This window comes from Notothenia rossii (assembly GCF_949606895.1).
Source record: "Notothenia rossii genome assembly, chromosome: 9".
Lineage (NCBI taxonomy): Eukaryota > Metazoa > Chordata > Actinopteri > Perciformes > Nototheniidae > Notothenia > Notothenia rossii.
The window spans coordinates 74,268,536-74,287,932 of record NC_136907.1 but is presented as its reverse complement, the minus strand read 5'-3'; the positions used below and the strand labels follow the sequence as shown (position 1 = coordinate 74,287,932).

Here is a 19,397-nt window from a genome sequence, read left to right as displayed (position 1 = left end):
CATTACTCTTTGGGATGCTGGTGATACATGAGTCTGGGAGGTTCATAATGAATCCACTGGGATGAATCACCTGGAAGACGATACGGCTATTAAACGACTAAAGGCAGTATTTCTCATGCCGTTGCTTTCCCTTAAATGTGATAATGTTTCGTTTTGTACTTACCTTGTTGGTATCTTATTTATCATTTATTAAAGAAATAGTTTACAAAAACAGTAATGGGTAATTATACACTTGGCTGTTGTCTTTTTTGATAGTGATAATGATTTGGACACCAGCCGAACCCATGCATCATCGTAGGAAAAGGATTAAAGGGATGATATAAATGTTTAATAATCCGTTCAACCATTTCTTTAACCGTCAGATGGTCAAAATGTGTCTTTCTCATGATTTGTCCCAAGAGACACCCATCCATCACCTGGTAACACTCATGTAGTTTGACAGCACATTTAAAGTTCAGTATCAAGCATCATGCCAGATGTTGTCTGGATAAACGAGGTATTCCTGTGCGTACGTTTGGTTTCCTTTAAACATGCTGTGTGTGCGGTCAGCAGCGAGGGGTTCTTCCTGATCTTTCAGCAGCCGGTTGGAGAGAGAAAAAGGTCTGGGTGCGGCTTTAATTAAGGAAATGGATGCAGAGTCATGCTGAGTTGTTTGGGCACCTAATGGGCTGAGAGTGGAGTGAGAATTTCTGCAGCAGGTGTGGGGCTGTCTGGCTGAGCGTCGGGGGGGTGGGCCCCACATCTCAGTTTGTGGACTAACAGATGACCCACCCAACAGGAGCATTTCTGGGTTTGGGTGAATGCTATGGCTGCAAGATTCGGCAAATATAGGTTGTTTTATATTACATAGAATACAATAGAATCCTTTATTGTCATTATAGAGGTACAATGAGATGAGTAGAGCTACTCAAAAATACAAATGAGACGCACAACATTCAGGAGAGGACATTACATGTCACTTGTTAGACACTTTTGTTAGACGGGCAATCCCGATAATTTGGTGTGAAGTGTCTTGCCCAGGGACACAACGACATGCTGACTGCAGTGGGACTCGAACTGGCTATCCTCTGATTTGAAGATCAGTGCACTAAGCCACTGCGCCACACACCTACAACATACAAGCATTCATACTTCATTATGCAGATCAAGTTAAAGTGCAGGAATATATCGGTTCAACTGATTCCCTGATATTACAATTGCCATGTGATTTGCAAGAGGATCTCTACCAAATACACCACGACTTCTCTGCAGCGCCACAATACTTCATTCAGATATTTTCACTTATTTTACCTTTACCAATTTTTTGGGCTTACAGCAAATTCGATGTAGCACTTGTCCATACGGTTTATTTGATAGCATTTTGATTAATTGTGCAGCCGTAGTGAGCGCCAATTTTTTTTTTTTCCTTAGTGCAGCGTTCGTCATTTGATAACACCAGATGCATCATGTGACAGATCTGGGACACCCAACATGTCTAGGTTTATGTAGCATTTGCTAAAACCAGATATGGAAGTGTTTGGGTGTGTATAATCCGTTGATATTAGCTTTACATAGTTTGGACAAAGTAATGTCAACAGCTTAAATGTGGAGAACGAAAAAAGCAAAGCTATATGAGGTGTGTGTATAAACAAAGCAAGATGTACAGCGGTGTAATATCACATTATCTCAGTTTAGCATTACTTTTCAGAGATGGTGTTAATATGCAAACAAACGGTAGCATACAGTGATCACACACTATGGGCTGATTCAGTTTGAATTGATTGTTTTGCCTTCACGTGATCTTATTTAGTTTGGTGGGTAAAGCAAGCTGGACGGCTTTCAGTGAATCATTCAGACTGTTTTCATGTTTAAATCCCAAACTTAATTCTCCTATTGTGAGGATTTGCTCTATTTTATTTATTTTATTGTAAAATCAACATTTTCTGACCTTTTTATCGACCAACTAGGAATCGAGTAAATAATCTGGAGATGTATTGATGATAAAAAAAAAAGTAATCTGCGTAGTTCAATTCTCAGCAGTCCCTTGAAGGGCAGTGTAATACCAAGACATTTTTCTCTCTTGTGTGTGTTTCTTTACCTAGAAGGATGATTTTTAATAACTGATAGTAACTCTACTCTAGTAAATTACATTTGTTAGCAGTTTGTGTTGGATAGTGTTGACAGCAGCGTTTCCGCCGTCTTGCCGTCATTTGACGCTCATTCAGCTCGGAACGCCCTGATCTCGAGCCGAGGGCGTCCAATTTTTTTTATAATTTGAGAGAAGATCGAGAGTTTTTATCGCTTGAAATTACGAAAAGGAAAAAGGACAAGGACATCCCTCTGTTGGAGGGGCAAAGGAGTCTGGTGGGATTCTTTTCGCCGCCTGCAAAGCGTGTTCCTGGGACGAAAAAAACAAAACACCGCCGCATCTTCCAAGGACCATGCCAGGAGGGGTGTCTCTGGAGACGTAAAGAGATAGTATCTATAAGGGACGGTCTGGTTTGGCGGAAACACTGGTTGACAATATTTAAGTCAAGAGCTGCACGATATATCGTGTTGTGACGATAATCGCAATATTCACATCGCGTGGACGTGCGATTAAAAACAATATTTTTTTTTTTTTTAAATCTTTTTTTTTTTTCTTAGGACTTGCGATATTAAGTAGGCAAATTAACTTAAACACGTCATTTTACAATTATTTTGCTGCTTGCTACAAAAGGAAAACTTGCACGGCTCTCATGTCCGCAGGGGTACTTCAGTGAGTGACATGCTGGCTCTGCATGCACAGCAAACCACCAATCACAATCAAATCGCAAAAGCAAACGAACCCGGTGTAAAAACACTGAATAAAGTAGTTTCATGTGTTTCTCTGATAACTTAAGATCCAGACGTACGTGACTAACGTCCCTCATCGGGTTAAATATAGTTTACAAAATACCAATTGTATAGCATTTAAAGTTCAAGAAAGGATGGTTTGGGGGGAAAAAAACTGTCTTTTCTTCAATTCCTGTATGTTTTCATATCACAATATATATCGCAGGGGGGGGGGGGAATCGCAATGTCAGTTTTTTCCAATATCGTGCAGCCCTAATGTACACTTCTTTTTTCTCAAGAAAGAGGGTGAGCTCTCCATCAGTGTGGCTGATGCACAGTGTGGTTAACCTCTGATCGTATGAAAGCAGGAACCACTGAGAAACCAGCTAGACATGTGGTGGCTTTTGCAATTTCTTCCATTTCAATTGGTCGTATGCGTACACAAAGAGGAACTATGGGTATTAGCTGCTTTTTGTTTTTGTCCTGCTAGCTTCTGTGTTGAATTCACTCATCATCTTTGTATTCGTTGTAAAACCATCTCGTATGAAATGTGCACCCAAGAATGGAGTGACCGTTGTTTAACAACTGGTCCATTTAACCTCCATTTAAAAGAAGGAATTAGCTCCCAAACAACTTTAAATGATCACATTTGTTTTGACACTTCTGACATTGTTGTCTACCAAAGGAAGTTCTGCATTTACAAAACATATTTAGCAGGAAATGCTTTGTGCAGTTTCTGTTTTGAAGATATTTGTCAGATGTGGTTGTGGGTGGAGGTGGAGGCGGAGAATTGTCACATTTTGAAGATTTTAGTTTTTTCAAGTCGTGTTTGTCGTCATAAAGCTCACCTTGTTTCCATACAAAAGTGTTTGCTACAACAACAGTACATATACGACATAAACTCAACCATATGGAGGAACATTGTTTGGCCTATTTGTTGAACTGAGGTCCCCCGCAGTCTAAACATGGACTTTGTTAAGAGTTACTAACCTTTCCCAGATGTGCCCTGCTCCACCTTAACACAACACCAGACTCATTCATTCAGCGTTATATGGGCCTCAGAAACTCTTAGAGGCAGATCATCTGTTAAGTTTATCAACATATTTCTCTTTTAATCAGATTTTAAACAACTCTTTCACTTGAACGACACCCACCAAAAGCTACCCAGAAGACCCCAGCCCACCTGTTAGTGAGACTTTGTTGTGGCTGTGTTTACCTTATCTAACAAACACCTAGTTAAGCTATTAATGCTGTCTTGTAGATTATCAGTGAGCGGCCGTATGGAGAGGAAGTCTCCGGCCCCAGACTTTGCACAGTGTGTTTCCTTAGTTCATTACGCTCACTACCGTCAATGAACACAGGAAGAAGTAAACAAAGGAGCGATGACCGTAGTCTGCTTCAAACCCCTTATGGTAAAGTTGCTTTTGACTGAGACTCAAGCAAACCCTTAATTAAGGAAAAGACCTGTTTTGTCTTTGCTCACAGTGGGTCACTGAAAGGTCACAAGGCGGAGGATTTTCCTTTTACCCTCATTGATATAAACTGGTAGTAGACAAATCAGCGTATAGGTTTTCTTTAAAGACGACAAGAACAAGAAGATTTCAGTTTCAAGATCCAAAGGTTTAATTTCTATACGAGGTTACATGTCGAAGTGTCCTTGGGCAAGACACTTAACCCCAAAAATGATCCCATAGGTGTGTCACGCGTATCGAGTGTAGGCAAGTTGGTTTGGATAAAAGTGGTAATGTAAAAGTAAAATGCAGTACTAAGAAAACTATCTACATGTAAGATAGAAAAAGATAACTCGTAACCCTGTTCAACGAAACAGAAGCACCACTGTTGAGTAGGCGGACATGTAAGACAGGGGGTGGACTATTTCCAACAAAACTACACTTTGTGTGAGCCGAGGAATTCTTTCTGCTAATTTAAATCAGAGGGAGTGTGGCCCTGGTCTCGGAGGCGTCCTCTCAGACTGCAGATTGAATCGGAGCGCCTCTGACCTGTGAGGCAGGGAACCATGACAAGGAGGCGCTGAAGAGGATTGAGTTTCAGTCGGCTCCTCTCAGCAGCTGTTTAATGAAATTCTTGCTAAAACATTTTGTGGGGGGCCACGAATGACCTCCGATCGCTAGTGTCAAAAGCTAGGTGATGAGTAAATGCATTCGTCAGAAGGAAAGAGCCAACATTTGGTTATAAACAAACTAAATCACGGTGCCATTACTGCACATAACCACCAACTAATTGTTTGATGAAGGTCTGTGATTGGTTGGAAAATGTGCCTACTACAGCCTTAAACCTTGTATGTCTTTAGAAAGCTAGCAGACTATGTGAGCTTTTACTTAGATATTATGTCGTGGTGTTGAAATCCCACATGTCCATATTTGAAAAACCAGTCTCTCAGTTGCTGTGGTTGTTTTGGAGAGAGATGCGTCGCTCTGGGTTTTATTAACAAAGGTAGAAATGTAAATGAAAAAGGGTGACGCTAATGCTCATCGTCAGAAACATAAGGCATGTGTCGTCTCTGTCCTCCTCGGCCTGACCATACAAAGTCATGATTGGACACGGTGGGCTGCTGCTACTCTAAATATTAGCCTCTCGGGTCTGTCATAAGCCATAGTTTCTGCGTGACGACGGAGGAAGAGAGCGATAGGGTTTGGAAAGGATGAAGAGGAGAGTGAGACTCTGGAGAAGGGAAGTAGCATGAGATCACATCGTCAGCTGATTTGATCACCTGATATGTGGTACAGATAAGGTACAGTAGCTACAACTGCTTGCCACATTTGTTTAGATAAACAAACAAAAACATAAAGAGACACTCTACGGATGGTAGTGTTGATTTTTAAATGTTTTATTTTCCAGTTTCAGCTACTTACACAAACATATTCACACTTTTCCAGACAGCTTTATCCACATAGTTTATAAATAGAAATAATATATATACTGTATATGTAGGAAGGGGGGATTGTGTGTGTGTGTGTTAAGAAGATGCTAGAAGAAGTATACTAGTATATCTTCATACTAGAATATGAAGATACTTACGTAATTCAGAAGCTGTGGGGACATGTGTCATGTGTTCAGATTGTTCTTTTTAAAATAAAAAATACCTAAAAAATACTAAAATACCAAAACACATACAAACGTATGTGTTTTGGTATTTTAGTTATGACACTAGCAAACACATATTGCTGAAACGGTACACCCTTTGTTTTCATTTTCACACAGACACACACATGCAGCTCACGTGTTACCTGAGTGCTAATCTGCTTAACATGCTGATTATTGACACGTGTGTTTATGTTCAGGTGTTGAACCATTTAGATAACTCTTCTTTGTTGCATTGCAAAAGATGACAGAATAATTTTCATGTCATTGGAGGTCCTTTGCTAAAAGAGTTAATTCACGAATCTCTATCCATGGCACAAAAAGGACCTTCATTAAAAATGCTACTGTGTGGTAAACACAGAAGAGAACATGCACTTCCTCTTTTCTGCTGAATCCACCACACACCAGAGTTTCAGTTTTACCACGGTCCTCTAATGCCTCATCGGTTTGCCTTGCTATCAGCTCTTATCAGCTGTGACTAGCTTTGTGGAAGCAGCGCAGACGATCATGTCGCGCCATTTCTAATGAACCCGTGAAGTCTCATCCTCCAACAATACAGCTAACACTCCCTGCAATGAGTAATGTATTGTTTAGTTATTCTTACATCATTTTATACAGTTTTTGCTGTTTGTTAACTAAAATACTGATTAACAGACAGAAAAGTGACATTATCCGACTTAATACGACAATAAAGTATAATACTGTATTCTTTAAAAGCTAAAAAGGTGATGACATTCTTCATGAAAGACACCATTTGTATTAATCAGTTGTTTTTTTCTCCTATTTATTCAAAGAGCTGTGGCGATAAAACCAATAAACATTTTTAAAAAGGCATATTTTCTAGAGCAGGGGTTCCCAAAGTGGGGGTTGCGAGATGATTACAAAATAAAAATGGAAAATTAAATTAAAAAAAATTGATTAATTTTTTTTATAATTTAAAAAAAATAAATTATTATTAATAATAACGTTTTCATAGACATTTTTTTCTTTGACAATCCACTAGCGCAGTGTTTCTCAAACTTTTTCATACCAGTGCAGAAAACTGAAATTAATTAATTCACTAGTTTATTCATTAATTCCCTTCCCCCCCCCCGTCGACAGGGGGTCGCCAGTCTCTGGCAGTGTTATTTTGGGGGTCGCGGACTGAAAAGTTTGGGAACCCCTGTTCTAGAGGTGTCCTTTTCAATATTTAATTCAGACTAGATCTTTTTCAAATGTCCCAAGATTCAGACAAGAAATACCAGTGCTCCCCTAATGCCATTATGTTTCACACACAGGCATTGTAGACCCCCGACACCCCCCATCTGTCAGCTCTGTGTAATGTGCAGCTCTGTGCAGAGCGGTAAACAAAGCTGTACTTCAGGAATGTTGGGGAGGAGCCCTAAGAATGTAAAAAGTCCTTGCAGTTGATGCTGACTTGAATTCTTTTGGCTCATCTAGCTATTGAACATTTCGTCCATCTTACTACAAGTTATTCTTCCTGTAACTCAAAAGAAAATGTGTTTCTTTCACCCCTGACCAGATGTTAAAAGGAACTCTTAACGTCAAATAAAAATCACATTTGGCTGCTTTTTAAGACTTACAAACTTTTCCGTCCCTCACTACACTTCAAATCTTTTTGTCTGCCATTTCACATGCATGTCTCAGCAGTATGATAACTATCACTGAAGCACTTAAGTCTTTAGGGGAAACTCACATTTAAGTTGGCCATTAGGCACTCTTTTCACAGGATGTGGTTGTTTTTGCAGAGGCATGTACCCTATGACCCGCAGCACTGCAGCACACACATCACACCTTTTCCTGAGCAACTACAGAATATACAGCCACCAGTTTTACTCATAGTTAACCGTCAAAGTATAATTCTCTTGATGTGCATTGTAAATATAAATCCACTGACCCCTTAGTACTCAAATTAGCCTTTCACACCCAACAAGGAAAGTCTATTCTTGGACACAGCTGTTGACTTGGCCTCTTTCAACAGTTTTTTATATTTCCTATATCTTACTGGGGTAAGTACACAGGAAGTAGGTCTCAGTTTCTAGGCTTAAGGACAGTGAAGGAAGTGTGTCACCCAAGTGTGGGAAATAGCAGGAAGAGGCATGGAACAGCCTGACCAAATATGGCAACACACACACACACACACACACACACACACACACACACACACACACACACACACACACACACACACACACATACACACACCCTCCCTCCCTCCCTAATCGTTTATTCTCTGCAAGCTTATGACTGCCCTAGTTCTCTGAAGAATTATTGCCAAATAAATGCTGTCCAACTCAACTTTAGACATGTTCCATGCTGCTGTCACACAAAGAATATTTTGCCAGTTTTGGGATTTGAATTATTCCTGTTTTTGGTGTTGTGGCTGTTTGGTAAATTCCTATTGACTCAGCTCAGTGTGGAAGAAATGCATCATGGGACTTCTCAGTAAACCACAGTTATTCTTCTTCATCTGCTGTTAGACTCATTAGGAATACATCTGGTAAACAACATGAGTGCAGTTCTTCTATTTTTTTGCGCAACCTTTGATTATCTCGCGTTCAGCGTCTCCTTCTTGTCGAGTTTTATCTGAAGTGCACCGTCAAGATATCCAACTATCTTTACGTAGACCTGCAACAGCATGAAAGAAAGTAGAAAGTATGTAGGATGGTGGTTTTGAGGACGTGCTGATGGGACTGGCAGCTGAGTGGGCAAATCGAGTGTGGGCACATCGTTCCTCCATATTTGGACAAGGCAAAAGGAGTCGCTCCTCCTCTCTGCTTCTGAACACTGACTATTTCCCCTCAATGTCAGGAAACAGCTTTAACAAAAAACGACATGATGGTGCTACTAAGAGGAGATCAAAAAGAATATCTGACTTAAATGTATTCACCCTGGTGGTATCATCAAAACAACTGCAGTGTCCCTTAAAGCTAAATAATACATATTTCTGGAACTACAGAAAGTTAATTCAAATGAGTTTTAATGCAGAAAAACCAAAGGCTTCAATATTCACAATCTTGTTATAGTCATAGCACATTTAAAATACTAACTATCTATGTTTTAGGAGTCACACGTCCATGATACCCTTCTGTCGTGTTCATTTAGCACTTGGTAGGAGAATAGTTTCTTTTATAATTTGCTAACTAACATGCAGTGTTTCCGTTTCAATTTACCGGACAAATGGGAAACATTCTGATCAAATATTATCTGTGTTTAAAATTGACAAAGCTTTAAAAGGAATGACATTGTCAAGAATGTAGATTTATGTTTTATTTAAATTATTACTGAGCAATTAAAGCACACACTTTAAATTGTGCTTTGGGCAATCACAGGAATATCACAGGAGAGGTTTACATTTGCCGTACTTCTTCAGACTTCTCTGGTCAACACTGCTTACATAACACTAACTTAAAGCTAATGTGCAAAAGGAAACTTCTGTTCTTCTGAGTGTATTCATTGATCTTATTTGTTATATCTCTCTGTCACATTAAACCTCTGCGGCCGCATCAAGTTCATAACATTCATAACACCCTTTTTCCTCATTGTTCCCCGTCTCTGAAACTAGTGACGAAGAAGTCTGATCTATTTCTTCACTGTTTGTTTTAACACCGAGGTATTGTTTCTTTGTTACAGATGGATCTGCTGCTTCTTGTAATAGCAGCGTTATCGGCGGTCCTCAGTGGCAGCTGGGCGCAGCAAGGTGAGAACAAAGATACGTTTGAATCCTGCTCTTTTTGTCTTATCTTTACTGTTAAATATTAGCTGCATGTTTTCCAGCTGTTTTAAGACACCCCCGTGCAATACTGTCTCCTTTGTATTTAAAATTAGACTACTTCTTTTTTATAACTATCATGGTACATCGACGCTTTTATCCTCTACACATTTTGTACTTCTTCATTCATGGTTTTATGGCTCTGTGGGTTCTGTTGGCTTCGTTTAACGAGGTGAAGTCATCGCTTGGTGAGCGGCCTAGAGCTTCTCTCAGTATGACTCAATGCTCTCAAACGGGGAGGAGGTTGTGTCCTGCAGCCCGAAAACCAAAGCTGTTTTTAGTGAACTAATGGAAACATTCTTGGTTGTCATGTTGGCTAAGAGGAACCCGTGTTTTTTTCTTTCAGAGGGAAGCGTATGCATCAAAGCCAACGCTCAGTCCTGTGGGGACTGTATCCAGGTTGCAGAGTCGTGTGGATGGTGCGGAGATGAAGTGAGTTCAATCAATTCATCTGCTACCAAGGTGTTTCATCATATGAACGGTAGCTCAAGTCCAACAAAGGCTTAATTTCGTCCCCTCGTTCCCCTGCATTTCCTGTCCGTCTCTCTCACTAAATAAAGCATACACAATCTTGAACTAAATACATTTAAGTTGTCTAGAATGTTCAATCACTGTGGGTGTGGCCTGTACAAAGTTTATGGTTTATGTGGCAGCGTTGATTAATGGTTAACTTTCCCAAAAACGTCTAACTAACACAGCTGGGAGTCATCATCTTGTGCCTTTACATAATACAATAAATATAAATGATGTGTTTTTACTGTCACCTTTGGCAGCTTTTCCAAATGTCTGCATGCAACAGGCCGGAGTCACAGTGTGTTATTTCATACAAACAAATGCAATCCAAATATACTGTGATTCAATACAATGTGTTTCATAATTATCATTTTGAAAAAGGAGGAAGGGTTTGAAGGTAAGAGAAAAGGCTGTCCTTGTTTCCTTAAATACATTTTTGTAGTATTTTTAAATGTGTATTTATTTATATATATCTGCACGATAAGTAAATGCTTTGTTCTGTCTCTTGCCGTTCTCCCAAAGCAAGAAATCCCTGACTCGTCCATTAATCGTAAACAGGAGCTGCTTCTTGTTTTACAGTGGAAACTTCGCCTGGATAATCCTCATTAATTAGACGTTGTCTGTACTAGGGTTGCCAGAAACTGACCATGATCAAAATCGATTATTCGGCAGCCCTGACGAATAATAATCGATTATTCGACCCCCCCCCCCCCCCCCCCACACCTAAGCCAGAAAAAAAAAAAAAAACATAAATAAAATCGATTTTTAAAAATAATATTCGATTATGGAAACTGTAACGAATATTCGACTAATCGAATAATCACTGGCATCCCTAGTCTGTACCCAGAGTCAACAGACCACAAATGTATGTTTACTCCTTCACAGCTGGAGCTTATTTATCAGTGTGGCTGCTACAAAGTGCAGGACAAATGAATGAATGTTTTTTATGTCATGCTGTGCCACACATTTCTGCTAAAAGGCATCTTTGCAAAGCTACTTGAGGAGCATGAGGTTCACATGGATCAGTGTAAGTGGGCACTAGATGTGTATCATCAACGATAACACTAAACATAAAATAATCAATATGAAATTCACCCAGTAGTAAGGCTATCTAATCCGGTGGTATCAGCAGATTTGATCATTGAAAATGCAACCTGTTTGTTTCCCTAACACATGATTTACTTCCTCCAAATATGATCTGAAAGCTTCAGTTGTCATCCCCTCATATCATAAACCAAGTCATGGTATATAAAAATGTACTTGTTTATCCAAAACAGTGATACTTAATAGGTCAGTCTAGCCTTGTGAGTCAGTACTTTGAGTCTATTGGTGATAACAAGAGCTCTCTGGTTTGGGGGTATTTTTCTCAGTTTTTACTTTTTCAAGACACTGCTGCATTCCTGATCATTCTTGCCTGTATTTGTCCGTCATGCTGACTTACATCCTACACAGACATTGTGAAATAACATCATGACTGCACATTTGAAGTGTTTGATTGCTGAAGGCGATATATCAAGTACATTTGGTTTTAGTCTTTGGACAGTCGGAGGCCATGTGATGTTTAACACCACTGAGAAACAACACTTGAATACTTAACACCTCTCTATATTAACTTCTCCTTTGTACAAAACGTTGTGTATACAGCCTAATATTCTACAGAACAATAAGTGTTTCATAGTGATTCGACTACAGATGATCTGGATAGCGTCCACTAAATGTAATATAATGAACGGCAGAATGCAGAGGGAAGAAAAATGCTTCTTGTGGGTCATGGGGTTTTAATAGAATTGGGTCAAAGGACTATTTTATTTTTGACTGAGTTCTTTGTCTCAGTTTCTCCGTGGCTCTGCCCACAGGGATATCATGTGCATCCAATCTATTATTCTTAGCCCAGCGGTCATCTGTTTCTCCTCTTCTCATGCTGGCAGGGAACAATGGCCTAGTAAACAGAAAGCAGGGTAACATGGATTGACTCCAGAGGCATTGGTTAAACAAACTCTTTGATTTAATGTCAGAGATCCATAAAATTGTATCTGCAGCAATTCAACTCCCAGATGTCACAGAAAAACAGAACCAAGTGGTCTAGTTTCTGTGTCTGTTTTTACCCTACAACGTATTTTTTTACATGTTCTGTTGCTCCTGTAACATGTTTCTAATGTTGTCAACATGTTTCTTCATGCCCTTCCCACCAAGACAAATTCCTCATTATTTACGGGAACTTCCCAGATGACTCCTCTCATGCATCACTGATGAAAATGAGCTTATACAGTGGTGCTTGGTAAATGTGTGTTAAATGTAAATATGTCTTGTTATTATACCACAACACAGCCTTTGTATGACTCATTGTGTGTAAGTGTAGCCTGATACTTGGAGAACATCAGTTATCTGCTGTCTGTGAAAGAAGTAGTTAGAATATTAATCTAGAACTCATTTACTCACAAAAACCTCTCTCCTTTTCCACAGAACTTCCTCACTGTGGGTGAGTCCAAGTCGGCCCGCTGCGATGATCTGGAGTCCCTGAAGAAGAGAAATTGTGCCGTGACCAAAATTGAGAACCCACGTGGCGGCATCGACATCAACAAAGACAAACCGGTCACCAACCGTAAGAAGGACGTGGCAGAGAAACTGAAGCCGGAGCAGATCACCCAGATCCAGCCGCAGAAACTCACCCTCACTCTCCGATCTGGTAAATATTAAACTCCCGGAGACAGATCTGTGAATGTGTTGCAAAAGCAGGCTGGAAATATCTGTTTTTGTTTTATTTATGTAGGTAGTTTAACGGTACGTCCACACGGTTCCGTCGCGTGCTTCAACGGAGACGCACCCCATTCACTTTGAATGGGGTGACGTCAAGCTTTGCCGAACTGCATTGTGGTTCCGTCGCGTCGCTTTGTCTCCGTTGCTCGCTTCGAGAGTGGAGAAAAGCTCAACTTTTTAAGCATCGACGGAAGCGCCAGCCAATCAAATCATATGCCAGTACAAGCGCTAGCCGATCAAACCGGGTGCTTGTTTGTCCGGGGCGGGAGATCAATGTGATTGGTTGTTGGTCGCGCGCCAGACACGCCCACCGGCAAGCTTCAATGCGACAGAACCGTGTGGACGAACCGTAACAGTCTATGGTATACGGGCATACTAATGTAAGTGGACCAGCTTCAAAGCAAAACCAGAAGTCATTAATTCTGTCAAATAATTTTTGAAAATCACGAAATAAAGTGAAGTTTGAATGATCAGGAGTAGCACTTTAAAGACCTTTTTATGGATCGTCATAGCAGCAGTGAAACACAGGATAGGACACATAAAAGTTCACTCAAGTGTAATTAGAGTAATATAAGAATAAACATGTAAAAAACAGTATGAATATAAATAACAAAATGAATGTAAAAAAACTCGTCTTACACTTTGAGTTGTCCATGTCAGTCAGGTCTAGCATTAACAGGAAAAGGTGATGAACAGCAACAACCTGTCGTCACCATGTCTTAAAAGCTATTATCTGTTTTCCCTTCAGGTGAGCCCCAGACCTTCGATCTGAAATTCAAGCGTGCGGAGGATTACCCCATCGACCTGTATTACCTTATGGACCTCTCCTTCTCCATGAAGGACGATTTGGAAAACGTGAAGAACCTCGGCACCGACCTCATGAGGGAAATGCAGGGGATCACCTCAGATTTCAGGATTGGTAAGAAAAACTCCCAATAAAGACATTCTTATAATATCTGGAATAAAGGCAAGTTTATTTATATAGCACTTTTCACCACAAGGCAGTTCAAAGTGCTTTACAAAAATGAAAGACATTAAGAGCATTAAACACATTGGAAACATTAAATAGCAAAGATAATAAAACATGAATAACAAAGGTACATGAATAAAAGTTACAGTTTAAGATGTGAATAGTTCAATTAAAAGCACCGGCAAACAGAAAAGTCTTCAGCCTGGATTTAAAAGTAGTTGCAGCGGACCTGCAGGTTTCTGAGAGTTTGTTCCAGATATCTGACAAGACCCCTAACCAAATTCTCCCATTCCTCTACCCCTAGTCTTCACGTGAAATTAATCAGGGTTCCTACGGTCATTAAAAACCTGGAAAAGTCATGGAAATTCAAAATGCTAATTCCAGGCCCTGGGAAAGTTTTGGAAAACAATATTTTTCCCAAAGTTTTGGAAAAGTCATGGAAATGTAACTAAAGTTGCATCAAATATAATTTATATTTTATGTAATCACCGAAATAGTAATACTATAATGATAATAAATACTGTATAGTAATGAAACGTAAAATGGCATTTAACTGACGAGGTGTTTAGCTGGTGAGAGATTTTTACATCACGCCCTCTAGTCAACAGTTGCTTTAGCCTGTAGGAGTTAGTAAGCCTACTATTTGTTTTAGATAGGCAACATGTTTCATTATGCAGACCTTATTTTCCTTTTCCATGTTTAAATAAACCATTTTCAGTGATACCGCTGAGAAAGAGTAATTTCTTTGGTCATGGAAAATTAGGTAACGGTCATGGAAAAAAAAGAATAAAGTGAAAAAGTGTATGAACCCTGATTCTAGTTATTTTGACAGTTTTCTAACCGGTGCATTAGGTTTCGTTCAAAGCAGCATTTCACTTTTGACTTTGTATCTCTAAATGCTGTACTGATACAAAGATTCTTCTCCTTTTTTAGGTTTCGGCTCGTTTGTGGAGAAGACGGTGATGCCTTACATCAGCACCACGCCTGCCCGGCTCATCAACCCCTGCACGGGGAACCAGAACTGCACCAGCCCCTTCAGCTACAAGAACGTCCTGAAGCTGACGGACAAAGGAGACGAGTTCAACAACCTGGTCAGTCAGCAGCAGATCTCAGGAAACCTGGACTCTCCGGAGGGCGGCTTCGACGCCATCATGCAGGTGGCCGTCTGTGAGGTGAGGAGGGAGATATTTAGAACTACTGCTCTGTATCTAGACAAAAGTGTCCTGCTAAAGGTCACCTATTATGCAAAATCCACTTTTCCATTTCTCTTCTACATCAACACGTGTCCCCTCTGTGGAAAGAGACTCTGAAAGTTTCAGGAACAAATATTCCCTCTCTTTTTGTCCTGATCCATTTCTATAAAAACCTGTCTGAAAATGAGCTGATCAGATTGTGGCCACTTTATGATGTCATAACGATGTTTTGGCTTGAGTAACCATTAGCCAATTAGTAACCAAGGTAACCCCCCCCCACACCTTATCACCTGAATCTCCTCCTAGAGCACCATTGAGTTATTTTTAACCAAATACCTCTCAGAGGTGCGTGGGGAGGGGCTCCTTATTCTCATCTAAAGTAACAGACAGAGAATCAGCACTTTGGAAACAGGGTTGAAACAGAGGGGATTATGGGTAATGCTGCAATGATCTGTTTGGTGTTTGGAGCCAAACACTTCAGAGACATGTTTTGTGTATATCTGAGACCGATATATATATATGTGTATGTATATATATATATATATATATATATATATATATATATATATATATATATATATATATATATATATATATATATATATACACAATATATTGATGAAAAACAGTATAATAGGTTTAATTTTAAAATATTAATACGAAATCTCTCTCTGTTTGTCTTCCCAGAATCAGATCGGCTGGAGGAACGTGACCCGCCTGCTGGTGTTCTCCACCGACGCTGGGTTCCACTTCGCTGGAGACGGAAAACTGGGCGGCATCGTCCTACCCAACGACGGGAAGTGTCACCTGGAGAACAACATGTACACCATGAGCCACTACTATGTACGTGATTTATTTAATATGCAGAATGTATCCAGGGAGACACAACTGAGCATGTGTGCAGTTTTTATATTTCACTGATTGCCTCTTCTTGATTTTAAAAGTTGTTTCTCACATGACACATACTTGTCCACGCAGTATAATATTAACCCAAGGCAAGTTTATTTATGTGCACATTTCAACAACATGCAATTACAAAAAACATTAAAAAACATAAAGACAAAGTGCAAAAGGAACAACATGTCCAGGTGCATTTTGAATAGATTAAAAAACATTCATTAAAATGCCAAGAGAACACAAATTAAACCGGCTAAAATAGAATAAGACGGGTATGCAATTCAAGTTACATTGTAGTTTAATATAAGAAAAGTTATTTAATTAAGTAGTAGTAGTAGATTTATGGAACGTAATAACTGAACGCTGCTTCTCCATGGTGCTGAATTCTGCTTTAATGAATGTGTGTGTGTTTATCTTTGACAGGACTACCCCTCCATCGCCCATTTGGTCCAGAAGCTGAGCGATCACAACATCCAGACCATCTTCGCCGTCACTGAGGAGTTCCAGCCCGTCTACAAGGTAAACGTTGTTCTCAGTGCAAACAGGTGAAGCTAGCCTCTTCCATTGAACATGTTTGTAATTCTGTTCTTACCTTGTGTCTCAATCAGGAGCTGAAGAATCTCATTCCTAAATCCGCTGTCGGCACGCTGTCCTCCAACTCCAGCAACGTGATCAAACTCATTATTGATGCTTACAATGTGAGTCAAACTGCACCAGCTTCGCATCGGACTTTCACTGGCATTGAGACATGCCTTTGGGATTTAAATTTGACTATCGCTCCTTATTTGGAATCCTTCATAAAGATGTTTAGGCTAAATAATTGTATACGACAAATCTTTACAAATGGGTCCTGTACTAATGTAAGACACATAATCAAAGTTAAAGGTCCCATGTCATGGCCATTTCTACTGATCATAATTCCATTGTTCAGGTCTACTAGAATATATTTATATTGTGCAATGTTCCAAACTCACATTGGTTTTCTCATACAGCATCTCTGTATAGTATGTGTATTCACTCTCTGTCCTAAACGGCTTGTTGGAGCTCCTGCCTCCCCCCCCCCCCTCCCTGTGAGCCCAGTGGCCGTCTGCGAGACAGCGAAACCCAGCCCGAACACACACACACCCGCAGCCTGGCTGGGAGTTTGTGTGTGTGCTCAGGCTGAGTTCCGCGGTGTCTCGCTGTCTCGCCGACCCCACACCAGTGAGCCAGCTCAGTGTCCCGCTCCTCGCAGAGGTGAGCCTCGCAACGTCCCACCGAGTGCGTGTGAGGAAGTCCGCGGATTGGTCCAAACGTAACGGCTCCGGACTTAACGTTACGTCACTATACCCAAATACGTCACTATACCCAAGAAGTAAACGATGGAAAAAGAGAACTGTCCAACGAGGCGTTCTGGGGCAGCATAGACAGGTCTTCTCTGTGATAGAGTTTTACTCCCTACAGGGTGTACTTTGAGGGGTTGTGACTCTGCAGACCGTTTACATGCAGAGAAAGCTACATAACACACAAGGGGACGGGTGATAACCGGAAAAGCATGACATGGGACCTTTAAGACACCACTTCTGTACCTTCAACTCCTGTACAGTAAATACTATGCAAACATTCAGGTTACATGAATGTTGTCCATCTTACCAAATTACTCAAACTTTCAAGTTTCAAGACTTTTATTGTCATGTGTGAATAGCTACAGTGTAGTTATGACAATGAAAATCTTAGGCTTCTCCAACAGAGCAACACAATACAAATTGCAATAAAATAAAATATAATATAATAGTACAGTTAAGCCTTGGCCACGACACTCCTTCACATACTGTATGTGTTAGTGAGGCCAAGCTGGGTTTGGAAGTGGAATAATCGTGTCTGTTGATTGATCTACATTTTGTCTGCACTGGAGCCTGTAGTGATTGTCTTTATTGTATTTTTTGGCAGTCTTTGTCGTCTGAGGTCATTCTGGAAAATGGCCGTCTGCCAGAAGGAGTTACCATCACATACAAATCCATCTGCAAGAACGGTGTGGAGGGAACAGGGGAGAACGGCAGGAAGTGCTCCAACATCTCCATCGGAGACGAGGTACAGACCTTCCTTTGGCTGCAAAATGTGTATATTAGATGTACCATATTACATTTTATTTTATTTTGTGATGTCATCATCCACATTTTCCCTTTAAATCCTAGCCTAATCTCTGTATGCAACTGTGCAGAAATACCTGGTTTAAACAAAATGAACAAACTTGCCTACATTTGAACATTGGTTTAGAAATGTAATATTACGAGAAAACCTTTCTTTAACATATTAACTCAAGGAGGATCCCAAATATCAGAGTGTGGAAAACATTGCTAACACAAGGGCTGTTAGATCTCAATAATCAGCTGCAGTGTTACTTTAAAGTCTGGATGTCCTGTGTCTGGGGTCTAAATGGTCCTTTGTGCTTCCTCATGGGGGAACTGGCTGTTCTAAGTTTAGAAAAAGGGGGGGAAAACATGCTTTAATTCAAAAGAAACAATAAATGAGAAAAGCATCAAATGATCTGAGTCAGGTCTGGAAGTCGGGACACTTAGCTTCAAAGCCTTTAATAGTTATGATGACTCTATAAACTTTCCTCTGGCTTCTAGGTGTCTTTCAAGATTTCCATCGAGTCCCAGAAGTGTCCATCGAACGGAAAGCCTGAGGTGATAAAAATCAAACCGCTGGGCTTCACCGAGGAAGTGGAGGTGGTTCTGAACTTCATCTGCGACTGTCAGTGCGCCTCTGAAGGAGAGCCCGACAGCGACAAGTGCTACGAGGGCCACGGGACCTTCGAGTGCGGAGCCTGCAAGTCAGTATTCAGACATTCACTGGATCGCTGCTGCTTTATTTTAGAGTGTTTCCAAACACATCTGTTCTTCTTTAACCAGAAAGGAGAGCTGCTTATTAGAAAACACCAGGTGCTGCAATGTGTTTTATCAAAGCTGTTGGATTCTGGGCTTTAACAGCACATGGTGGATCAATAATGAGGGAGATATGTGTTTTCGCACCCAAATGATCAAACCTATAGGTTGAGCCCAGGGTTCTCATTCTCACATTATCATGCTTTTTTTGTATTTGATGAATTATGCTCTGCTTATAATGTACAACTATTGTTAACACCAGTGGTAGAAAGTATTTCAAGTGCATTTAATCAAGTACTGTACTTGTGTACATTTTACCTACTAGCTACTGTAGTGACAACTCGCCTACTAGCTACTGTAGTGACAACCCACCTACTAGCTACTGTAGTGACAACTCACCTACTAGCTACTGTAGTGACAACCAACCTACTAGCTACTGTAGTGACAACTCGCCTACTAGCTACTGTAGTGACAACCAACCTACTAGCTACTGTAGTGACAACCAACCTACTAGCACTGTAGTGACAACCAAC

At 40.3% G+C, this 19,397-nt stretch overlaps 1 protein-coding gene across 2 annotated transcripts in view; it reads left to right on the top strand.

The window, feature by feature from the left end:
- The window catches only part of LOC307020885 (integrin beta-1-like), a 39,254-nt gene that overhangs the window by 4,582 nt on the left and 15,275 nt on the right, over positions 1-19,397 (top strand). For both annotated transcript variants that reach the window (XM_079652570.1, XM_079652571.1), the window contains exons 2-11: positions 9,529-9,595; positions 10,014-10,099; positions 12,644-12,866; positions 13,686-13,856; positions 14,841-15,079; positions 15,788-15,943; positions 16,421-16,516; positions 16,606-16,695; positions 17,927-18,067; positions 18,610-18,812. In XM_079652570.1, the coding sequence (XP_079508696.1) occupies positions 9,529-9,595; positions 10,014-10,099; positions 12,644-12,866; positions 13,686-13,856; positions 14,841-15,079; positions 15,788-15,943; positions 16,421-16,516; positions 16,606-16,695; positions 17,927-18,067; positions 18,610-18,812 (1,472 nt within the window). The remainder of the gene's footprint in view (positions 1-9,528; positions 9,596-10,013; positions 10,100-12,643; positions 12,867-13,685; positions 13,857-14,840; positions 15,080-15,787; positions 15,944-16,420; positions 16,517-16,605; positions 16,696-17,926; positions 18,068-18,609; positions 18,813-19,397) is intronic.